The following is a 12,684-nucleotide window of genomic DNA, read 5'->3' on the forward strand; positions in this document are numbered from 1 at the left end:
CTCCTTGGTTGCCATGTTTCAACGTAAAAGATTATTCCATTTTTTAATTACACGACGAGTTTCTATGTAGGTAATTTATTTGACCTCTAAATCACTTTTGCCTGTATTTGGCCAGTACAGCAATTTCGATATATCTCGAAGAAGTTTATCAAAATAATGCTAAAAATTACAAGCATGTTTGAAAAAACAACTTTCATCCAACTTTACAATATCACTCTTGTTTTTTGCATCCACATTAGATGATACTAAGTACTTGGATCGTGCTGCCCCGAGTTAGTAGAACATCTTCCTTACTAACTTTGACTCACGCAGGTTTAAAACGCACAGTGATGTCGATATCGCATCTACTAACAAATCTTAGATCAATCTTTATTCTTAGTTTACCAAAACCCAGTCTATAAATCTTATTCTAGTCCCAATCTGTAGTTACTAGTTAATACCTTTTTATTAAAAAGTCATATTTACTCAGAAGAGGAAAAAGCATACTTTGCCCCCACTGCACCGCTTCTTCCTACTTGTGCCGCCTATTTGTCGCGGAGATGTTCTCCTTTTACTCATTTATCACGTCAATATCACGTTCAAGTTCTCCGCCGCTTGCATGATGCCGCAACAGTTAAAACTTGAAACCATGTAGCCACCAGCGACGGACAACCCTTTAGGTAATCCTACCAGATTGGACCTACGACATATATTTTTATTTTATTTAAGGACTATAACAGGTTACAATAATTAATCGTTACTAAACTAAACAAAATGTTAAAATATGTTCAATTGTAGATCCACTTAGAGATTGCCACAGCTTGCAATCGAGCATTAGATGCAGAAAAAACGAAAAAAATGGGGATAAGATATTATAAGATCCAGCAACCTGTAACAGTCAACTAGCTGGTTCTAGTGCCATGAACAAATAACATACAATTAGAGTTAACTTAAAAATATATATATAATATATAAAAACCCAAGTAAGAATAAAAGGATATAATAATATTAAAAAGGTACTAAACTATTTCGTCACTATATTGTGATAGGAAGTCCCTCATTTATTAATTTTTTTAAAATAAATTATTGTTCAAAGTTGTGCATAATTAGGTTATTATAACGAATAATTTAAGGATTTCCAACTAATCCTTCAGGTGTATACCAGATACAATAATTTAAACCTGTTTCTGAGAATAAAAACATCGGAGGAATACACTTTTCAATAGCATTAGCTGCAGTAACTACTGTAATCAGCACGCCACGTTTTGCAGATGTGACTGAGCTTTCTTGCTTGGTGTCTCTTCCTGCTACAACTCTGTTCGGTTTTTGTACAGCAGTAATGCCAGTTTCAAACATATTCCATATTTATTTGAATCTCGTTTATTGGACGACCACGGGCTGGGAATTTGTTTATTTTATTTACTTGGTTGCATTGGTACTTTTGTGAGCACAAATATTTAGATATTGATCAGCAACTCATGGCTAGCAAACATTTCAAAATCAATCAGCAATTTATGGCATTCTGGATGGCTGTAATCATTTTTGTACAGCATGTTAATTATATTAGTTGTAAACTACCTATTGATGATTTAATTTTTGACCATTATCAAAATTATTTGCGGAACAAGGTTTGCTTTCGATGTTTTTTATTGCAAACAAAATCATTGTATGCTGACCAAATTATTTAAAAGCTGTTTTTTTTGTGGCTCACCTAATTTTATAATTCATAAACATTTAATTACTTCTCTTTATTTAATAATTGTAGTTGAGACGCCATCTTTCGTTCATCATGGTTCTATTTTTTTTTGGAGAATTTATACCTCCGCTGACGAAAGGAGCTAGAGACACACACGGGATCCCTATCAACGAAAGTAAACAATATGTTAACAAAGAACAATTGTAACGCAGCAAAAACTAACAAATGAAGAGCTAAACAAATACGTGAACATCTTTATTATAATAATTGTCAATATTAATGCCAGTCATTCTCACCAAGAACCTTATGTAACCTGGCCGGGAACACCAACGTTCACATTGCGATGGAATCGATTTTGAATCTTAGTATCAACGAATTAAATCATAAACCGCCGTATCCAAAGTCTTGAATAACGTTGAGACTGTAATGGCGCCAAAACTGACATTTGAGAATTGGGTGGTCACCATTTTGATAAAATAACCATAGATAAATATTATGTAGAAAGTATCGACCGTATAGGTTCTTTACTTCTTTAAGTGTATGCTTCTAGAATCGGACTCGGAATTTATTATTATTTGTACTTATAAAATATATTATTTAGAAGTACAAAATAGCAACGGTGTTATAATTAGTGTCAGACAATGACGTTATAGAACGTCATTGGGGTACCTATTTAAAGATTATAATTTTCGGAAGAATCAATGTTTCAGCAATAAAATAAGCTGTTACGCAAATGACTGTAGTTGTATGTAATCTAGTATTCTGGCATACGAGCGAATAACGCGACTGTTGTCATGGTGGCTGATTATGATGTCACGCTTCTGAAATCAATGATAACGCGTCATGTTTCAACCAAAACTTCGTGCCACGCGGTGATGATTGTTGGCCTATGACGTCATTCATATTTTAATTAAGTAACATAGTGTTTGCTGTATTTTATCGTAAATGTTATCTTCCTTAAAAAATCTATTTTTTTTAATACCGACATCATTGCCATTGCAATCATTGCCGTGATTCCAACTAAAATTTTAAATTTAAACTTAACGCTTTGATATGGACACTTCAACTGAATGTAATTCAAAAACAAACACGCCCAAAACGTCGCATCTCAAAGGCAACTATCATTTAGAAGCAAAATAATTGAATGGTGCTCGGCTGAAGAGTGCGTAGAAAGAAACACGGAGCATTATGCACAAGAAGATTGAAAAAGTACTCGACGAGAGAGCGGCCAAGCCTCTCACGAGTGCAATAAGCGACGCCGCGCGGCCCTGCTCCATCTACCTTTATTTAAGCCTCCGTACGTATTTAATACTAATGTAGATACATTTACGTTACCAACTGGCGAGGAGCATCATGTTATTGGCATTAAGATGAATATGAATGAAACTAAAATATTAATTTTTTCTTTTTTTTTCTAATTGGTAACGGCAGAGGTAAAAAAAAGTGTGTACTTATGTATGCACGCAAGAAGTTTGGCCTAACAAAACAAAAATCCTTAAATTTATTTATTCCTCGTGCTATTCTACTTTAATTAAAGTCTTATTTTTATTCTACGTTTGTAGAAAGAACAATATTGTAAAAATCTTGCAACGATGGCCTTGACAATTGATTATTATATAACGAATAGGGCTGTACGGGCTTGAACCCTTTGCCTATCCTAATAATGGACGAAGAAACCAAAAAAGAGAAAATCAGAAAATTTTAGGAACCAACTTCACCCTGTTACTTTTGTGTTACAGTGATGCGCATCTTAAAATAACTTCAAAAACATTACGCGTAAATAAATGTAAGCGCAGGTACAAAAATCGTAAGTTACATTTTTAATTCGACACAAAAAGGTGCCCTTACGTTCTGATTGTGCGTTTTTGAATTGTAGAAATTTAAAGAATATTACTAGATGGTAAATATTACCAGTGGGAGGTTATTTGCACTGAATGCCTGAGACTAGTTGAACTGCAGCGGCATTTCTTTGGCGGTTCTTCTGGCGTCAAGCAGTGTTCAGAATCCTCAGCGGCCCTGCACTGTAAGTGGCAGGACCTATCACTCATCGTCAGGTCAACTTGTCGTCATATTGTAGTCTTCATATTCTAGTTGCAGGTGTCTTGCTTATGTCGTCATTTTTTCTCAAAAAGAAATTATGAACACATGACATTTCAAAATGGATGTCTTGATTTTTATTTATTTTAAGCTGCATCCAGTTTTCAATTTATTCATATTGAGATAAAAATTTGGTCACGGGGTATGGCATGACTACATTTTCGACATGTTTAAGTAACTATTTTTAAGTATTCTCCATTTGATTTTATACGGCCTCCTTATTGTAATATTATTGGTATTTTCATATATTTATTATTTATTTATTTATTATCCACTTCAACAGAATATATATTAATACATTTACAAATATAAACTTAACATTATTTACAATTCTAATATGCACACCTATAAGAGATTGCATGCACATGCACAGCATTGCCTACTAATAATAATTTAAAGTAAGTGTTTTATAACTAAGTACAAATAAAAGTAAATGTGAAAATAATTTTTAAGTTACTAGGTTTATAGTTAGTTTGTAGTATAACTTAAAAATATGTGAGTATTTTATTCTTAAGTAGGCCCTGAGAGTCTTTGAATATCTACATTTGGCTGTTTTCTAACAAGCATGTTATATTGTTGACCAGCTCTGATAATTGGGGCGTTTAGTCCTAAATTTGATTTTATAAGAGGTCTGCTAAATGTATTGTGAATAATTTTACGCGGATACCTCGAAGGTGCGGTGTAAAATATTTTAACGAGTAGCTCCATATTATTGACATAATTGTTAACTATTTTGGAAATAAATAAGATATCAAAAATTTTACGGCGCGTGTTTAGGGATATCATCTTAAAGAAAGAAAGACGCTGAGTGTAAGGACATCTGTGGCTAATTCCACTTGCTAAAAAATCCAAGTATCTGAAAGATCTTTGAATGTTTTCAATGCGTTGCGAATGTATATTATAAAAGGGATTCCATATTACACAAGCATATACTAAGTTACTTCGAACTAAGGCGTTGAAGAGATTAATTTTGTTGGATAAGAACTTAAACTCTTTTGAATTCCTTTTAATAAAACCAAGCATTTGTGCAGACTTAGTTACAATATGATCAACGTGAGATGTAAAGCGAAGTTCTCCGTCCAATATAATCCCAAGATCCTTTATTTCATTAGTGAAATAAAAGTTTAAGCATATAGACATAAACATAAAACAAAATGGCTTGCTGTGCTCTAGCATCACGACAAGTTATTATATGATTGAAAGCCTTTTACTCAGATATGTAGGTCCGGGTTTTTTTGTTAGAGATCTTATGCCGAAATTTTTTTTTATGGAAATGGAGGACAAGCGATCGTATGTGGCACGTGGGGTAAAGTGATCATCGCCGCCCGTATTCTCTTGCAACACCAGATGAGTCACAGGAGCGTTGCCAGCCTTTAAGGAAGTACTTTTTTTGAAGGTACCCATGTCGTATCGTCCCGGAAATACCGCACAAGGAAGCTCATTCTACAGCTTTGTAGTACGTGTAAGAATGTTCCTTGAAAACCGCTGTGGAGGAACGCCCCGCATCCCGCACGATGATAAATATTCAAAACGGATCATATTTGTGATAATGTTGATCGAAAGACCAACAGCTCTGTCTGTACTGAGTATACATAATAAATAATATTCAGCTAGGAGTAGGTCGGGCTGGCAGTGAAGCAAGTAAGCGGAGACAAAGGCGACCCGCTCCGCACAAACATTCGCTGTTTGTTCTGTCGTCATTATGTGCGAGTGTTTACTGTTCTACAGCGAGCACTAGCGCTAATTTCACAAATGTTAAGGGGCTTGTTGGCTTCACTGTTGTACTCCAGTGTGTCGCGGACTTGATTCTCGGTGAGGAATCGTTACTCAGAATATTGAAATTGAAAAAATACTTCACTGGCACTCTTCCATCATTGACTTGAAACTTTTGATGTTGCATGAAAATGTGAACAACTGTGATTACTCACTCACGGTTACTTCCACTTCACTATTATAAAAAACTATGAGTATAGTTTTAATCATCCATGAATTTAAATGCGTCTTAGTTTGGTTTCCTCAGAAGTGTGAAAGCACACAGTTGTGTGTGCTTTTAAAAACCCAGACAGAAACGTTGCCATCTTAAAAGAAATACATTGCTTGAACGCTACGCTAGAAACACAAGATAATCTTAAATTATAAATGCGGAGACAAAATGTATTTTCATCTATCACTTCTGATATCTCATGCAAAGTGAGTTTCGCTTTTCCTCACATTTTTATCAGCCATGCAGCTACTTGGGCCACACTGAATCGGCTAAAATGACCAACGCATCACAAGCAAAGTGCTACCCAGAGAGACAGAAACGACTAAAAATATTATAATTAATGTTGGCAGTTATGAGTTTATCTCAATAAAGATTCAGCTTTTCCAATTCACAAGACTTATTTGGAAAGTAATTTCACTTTGGAACGTTTAGTTTTCAAGAGGTCATGTTTCTATTCAGTTATGAAACGTTGCTTATTAAAAATGTGGAAATTCGAATAAAGTCGGACACTATTCAGGGGAACACTCGTGACGCGGTAAGCCCGCCATTTTCTTTGATAGTGGAGTGTTGGCACTACTGGGCGTATAAGTGCGTTCAGTTAACTTCACCTCTTACAAAACTCTGTCTTTATTTTTGTTTATTTTACAGATTTCTCTACAGTTTGGTTATTTAGGGTGTGTTTTAAAATCATATAAAATTTTAATATGAAATAAGCTGTAAATAATTTTCATCGATTATATATACCTATTACTTATTAGTGACTGCGACTCCACCTCATAAACAATAAAATATATATAATCAAATATGTTTAATATCTTTAAAACAATAAAGTATAGTCGCAAAGAAGATATACGAGTATTTCGGGTTATGACCTAAGCGCCTGCTGTCAATAACGTTATGCGCTGATGTAGAGTCCTAAATGTGTGACCGAAACAAACTTACTATAAGAGGATATATTATATGTTCATGATAAGATGTAGCCTGCAGGTCGTAATGGGACCTTGTAAATCAGTATCAGTGGCGTTATTAGCTATCGACCAGGTGATGCGCACGTGTATTTGTCCCCCAGTGGAAGATAAGAGTTGCAATCGTTACCTGCTTCTAGTCCACTCTTACTACTAAACCACCAGTGGAAGCCTTTTTTGAACAATCATTCAGTATTTACGTTACTTTATTGGAGACAAAAACAGAAACAAAAGATTAAATACATATTCAAATTATTACTAATTAAAATGATTGCAATTCTTTCCTTGGAACGTCTCACCGAGTACATAGATGTTAAATATAAAAGCGAGATCTGCTTAGGTGCATGCGTGCACGTACAATTTACAATAAAAGTTAATCGCAGCAAAGGTAAGTAAAACTTGGTAAGAGTAAGCTATATAATTGTAAAACTAGGAGTAAGCTATATAATTGTAATATAGAAAACAAAAATAAAAAGATTTAAGTTAGAACTGAATATTTTTTAAGATTAGTTGTATAGGTAAAAAGTTTTATAAGTACGTAAGTCAAGATGGCTACCATCGCGGTGCCTTTTTCTATCTAAGCATTAATGTGCTGTACTTATTTCGATTTTAAGGGCGCTGTAGATAGTGAAATTAGTAGGTTAACGAGCCTTAACAAACTAATATTTTTTAAAGTGACATTGTAATGCATTGTAATGGACAGAGCATATCACTTACGTACCATCAATTGTCCAAAGTCTAACTTGTCTCTTCCCTGTTTTACATAAAAAAACAAAATCTTTTTGCAAAATTATAAAAAAACATTGAATAACGAAGACGTTTGTTTCAGGTTAAGATATGGTTTCAAAACCACCGCTATAAGTGTAAGCGACAGGCCAAGGAGAAGGCGATGGCGGAACAGAATCAGCATAATCAAGTAAGTCTTAACACAATCACTATATTTATACTTACACAAGAAACCGGACCCTAAAGGCAAGACAAAGGCGTACCTATTTTTTGAAGGAAATATTTGGCTATTTCCTAGCTATTTAACGCCTCTGTCGGCAGTGCTATATCAACTATCCCCAACCACATTTACTTATGCAGCTTTAATGGCTGCTTAATTTTATTTAACTATAAGTAGGTACTAACTCTGCAACTAGTTAAGAATGTACCTACCTACGTAAAAATTGTGCTCTAGCTAGTTGAAATGTTTGCAATTAAATTCTTTATTTCCTGGAATACTCATTAACTCGAATTTTTTTTCGAATTAATTAGAATCGTGGTTTCACTGTAACTTTAATTCAAGCGTTTTTTGGGCTCCAAATCAGGCGAATTCCAAAGCGGTGGTAAAGAATTTAATATGATAAGGGACAATTATTTTAAAGGCGTAAATTTTCAGTAAATTAGATAGAATAGATATACTCTATTTAGTGAACCTACCAAAACAAATCTCATGGTTGATATAAAAAGGCAATAGGTACAAAAGTATCTTTTTTCCCACAATTTTTCTTAATTTTTTTCACGTTAAAACTCTCGAAAACGTCCTAGGGTTTTTAACCTCGGTTTCCCATAAATTCCTTAGTTTGATAACTCGATAGAACACGCAAAGAACCCTTTATTCAGGCATTGAATAATGAATATTAAAAGCATCGATAAAATCGTCTGCCGTCAGCAATGGACCCCTGTTTGACTACTGGCCTCTTGATCACAATCTCCCCAAGGATACGGGACCCGCACCTGAGAGAGGCAGCCCCACGTCAATTTGATTTAAATCAATGATTCTAGATGCACGAATAAACCTACCTTTCTCTACAACTTAGATTTATACCTATTTGTAACATAAATAATCTTCTTTTGGGACAAAATTGGCCCATACCTGAGATTATCTTAATTCATATTAAAATTAATCATTATTAATTTATATAAAGTTCATTACTATTGGTAATCCAAGAGTTCGAAAAAAGTCATAATTATTAATTTTGTCCATTTAACAAACTATAAGTATTAAAGTTTTAAATTTGTTGCCACACTCAACTACACAGCTTAGCTTTTTGTAATATTCATGGGTAAGTAAGTTTATATATTGGAAACGTGCTGGCATTACATTTAATAGCCTGTTAGTATGCATCATGGTCAGTTACAACTAATATACTTACTTTAATCGCCATAAATAAAAGCTAGATATAAATTATACCGGAAAAACTTCGGTAATAATTAAATTTGCAATCAAAGTGAATTCAAGTCGTGAAGCGGGGGACGCACGTGTCGGTGTTGCCAGCCCGGCCTCCGTTGATTGCCTCAATTTGTGCGAGAGCGGGCGCGGGCGACGCGATCGACTTTTTGATTGTTAACGCCGCCGGTGCGACGGTGGGCGGCCCTCGCTGAATTGTTGTGTAATTTTAATGATGACAACCCTTAATTTGTTTAAGCCTTCCTCAATTCTATGAGCATTCGTTTGTATTTTCAACTCATTGTTTATTTGGAGTTCAAATTGAATACTTATTAATTTTCATGTCTTATTTTTATTTGAATAATAATTTCGAAAAGAAGATGCTAAAACAAACAGATAAAAAACTACAATATCATTATTTTGCTTTAAACTTCTGATTTTATTTTCTAATTTCTACGAATAGAAAGAAAACTAATAAAATAATACTAATTTGGTGACAGTCGTATGATTATATTATTTTACTACAGTTTTAAATCGACTAAAATTGATATATCTAAACATAAGTACACAAAATGTATATTATAACCCAGCAACAGAATTGTCAACTATAGCTCGATCGGAACACACATAATACGCTGGAACAACCCACATCATGATGGACATTTTCCGGAGGATATCCATCATAATATCCCTACGTGTCTAATTAAGCGGAGCGAACGACTAGGAAAGAATTAAGCAACTAATTAATTAATAACGTCTTGTTTAAATGCGTACTTAGCCATTATTTTTTCCTAACAGTCCGCATCATCACCGAGAAGGGTAGCGGTGCCAGTGCTGGTGAAGGATGGCAAGCCATGCGGGTCCGGCGAGTCGTCGTCACCGGCGCACAGCCACTGCGCAACTCCCACGTCCGGTTACTCAGCACCGCAGCCTTCGCAGGCGGCTTGCAGTAACCCCCTGGTCTCCTCGTACCGCCAGCCGACCGCCTACCAACAGCAGTGCTCTGGTTACCTACCACTGCAGGGTAGGGCCTGGTAGAAGTTCCCACAGCTTTACCACGAGACAATGTTCAAGGAGGAGATGTACTTTGATTAATTTATTGTGTGAGCGATCACAGTCTTTCTTTTCTATAACCATATTTTAAAATATCTGGATAAAATAATGAGAAGCTTATGGTGGACTTATCAGTCTTTTGTGCCAATACTTAGAGTTATTAATATATATTTGAATCACCTAATATATATTTGGTGATTCAATTGCAGACTGATATTTATAGACATAAGTTCTTAAAATAACTCATGTATTACAATTATTATATTGATTGATTTGGGTGTTTTCCTTGGTTTTTCTATTACTATGGATTTGAAACAATCGTAGCTTTATTGCCTGTAGGAACATTGTCACTGGTAAAGCGAAGGGGATAGTAACCCGATGTGCCAAGTGATTTAATAGACTTAGTGAACTTTGAAAAGTGAATCCTTTAAATGGTATCGTTGTGCCGGACGAGGGTAATGTAAATATTTAGATTTAGTTAAGCACTTTAAGGATTTGATATGAAATGTTTTTTTCCCTAGAATTGGGTAGATGATTTAACTTCTTAATTTCACTTTACATAAAAATCGATTGAAATACTTGAAGACTTTGTTGATATATTTTTTATAGTTGGTGAAAAAATAGCAGCGTTATCCTTATAGAGAAAGATTATCAGTTAAGTTAAATGTTAATTTATTTTCATGCAGATGTGCTAACACTGTAAATGTACTGACATCTTGAAATAAAATCGAAGCACTATAAACATAAAAAAAAAAGTATTCTTATAGTTTCAGTAACATCTGCCCAATTTTTGTTTTCACATATAAAACGTAGCTAAAGTGAATTTTTCAGCTTGCAACAGAACTTAGTCTGAGTTTATTGTATATACAAAGTAGTTAATTGTTGTGTGAATAGAATAATTTATGATTTATTACGATCAGTGTTTGCGTGTGTAGATAGTAACGTGTAAATCCTTGACGAGTGTCGATGTGGAGTGTTGGCAGTCTTGAGCTAAATAATACGGAGGTACAAAATTAAGCGGAAATACGATTATTATGCCAAATTGTAAAAAAAACAATAACGAAACAAAGTAATGTTCATGTTAAGTGTAAAACTTTTACGATGTGAACATGATCTTATGTCAAATTAAAACTAAGGCCAAGAGTTTTAAAAAGAACACTAGAATAAATTCAGCCTGGTTTTCTTTTTTGAATCTAAATTGGGTACCCAATATCACTAGATCGTATGACACTCTTGAAATTTTAGAGCAGTCCTTTATCATCATGTTACGTCGTTCTCGTCTAACATTACCTGCAGAGACTGAACTATTGTGAGATATATTATAAATATATTATCTTATATATCATTTTTAAAGATTTAAGTCTTATCTACGGCTGTCATTCAAATAACAACTCATAATATATTCGATGCAGCACCTTACAAACTAATTTGTTAAGTATATTACAGCCATTGTAAAATACTCTATTTGATTGTAAAGAGTGGCCGTTGAGTTTCTTTTTGTATGTTCATCTCACGAGCTCAACTTTTTACGAACATATGATAAATTCAATAATTTAAAAGAAATATTTGTAGTCACGTCTAAAATCGCTTAGTATAAGCCAAATTGAACAAAAATTTATTTTTCTTTTGATTTTGACTAATGCAACACTCCACTTAGGCCCCAGTTGGTTATAACAATAATGTAAATACTAATAAGGTTACATATTTATAGATGTTGTTTAATAATTGATGATGTGTTAAAGGAATATGAAATAGCTACCTTTACCCTGTAGTATCCTGTTCATCTATCATCTCTACACTTGATAAGTTTATAAGAACAGTTTCTTTGTAGACACTGTAGACTTATCAATTACAAAATATATTGCTATATACATATATATTAATAGATCTATTATTTCTATGTAATTTTAATTCTATTAAAAGAATGAATGAATGGCTTTTGTGATATTGCAGGGAAAATATCATAAACAATAATGTTATATTTTCAAGCCAATATAAACAATATTTCATACATTTAGGTAAGTATTCATACTACAAAATGTGCTTCTATTATTGCTTTGTTTTGTGCTTTTTTGTTGGTTATGATAAAAATGCATCACAAATAATCGAACAATTAAGTCAAACGCAGATATTAAATAAATAAATATATTGCCACTTACAAACTTTATATAATTATTTTATGAAAGTTGTCCTAATTCCAAAAAGTGAAAATTCTGTAGCCTTAATTTTTTTTAGTTCATTTAAATACTAATAACTACACTGTCAAAGCATTGCGTACTTAATTTGGTATTTATTCATTGTAAATATTTTAGGGAATTATTTAGAGTGCTGGTAACACCGTAGAATTCTAGCTGATCAAACAAGATTGAGACGACTGCTCTAACGAGTAATTATTATTAATATTGAAATTTCAATTATTTATTATTATTATTTTAAGAACGTATTTAGTTATCAATAAATATCTTTAAGAAATAATTTTCTGTGACGTTTACAACACAAATATTAATCTATTACTTTTATAATCTAATCAATCATTATAACAGTGTATTTACTGCCAAAATTCTTCTTTATGATTGTGCTACCTACCTAGTTACATATTTAATTGATAAATAAACAGATAATAATAAAAAATGGAGGCAAACTATCAACCGGAATGAAACAGTTCAATACCTTTAATATTAATTAGAAGATGAGTCAGTATCACATTAATCTATCAACGGTGGACTGTCACAGGATTTAGATTCAATACTTCTCTAAG

The 12,684-nt window shown here is 33.5% G+C and overlaps 1 protein-coding gene across 1 annotated transcript in view; it reads left to right on the top strand.

Annotated features, from left to right (window-relative positions):
• LOC126964804 (thyroid transcription factor 1-like) overlaps positions 1-12,476 on the top strand; it is a 71,222-nt gene extending 58,746 nt beyond the window's left edge. The window contains exons 5-6 of the mRNA XM_050808077.1: positions 7,551-7,637; positions 9,672-12,476. Of these exons, the coding sequence (XP_050664034.1) occupies positions 7,551-7,637; positions 9,672-9,911 (327 nt within the window). The 3' untranslated portion in view covers positions 9,912-12,476. The remainder of the gene's footprint in view (positions 1-7,550; positions 7,638-9,671) is intronic.
• Positions 12,477-12,684: the final 208 nt, after the last annotated feature.

The sequence above is a fragment of the Leptidea sinapis genome, chromosome 6, assembly GCF_905404315.1.
Source record: "Leptidea sinapis chromosome 6, ilLepSina1.1, whole genome shotgun sequence".
Lineage (NCBI taxonomy): Eukaryota > Metazoa > Arthropoda > Insecta > Lepidoptera > Pieridae > Leptidea > Leptidea sinapis.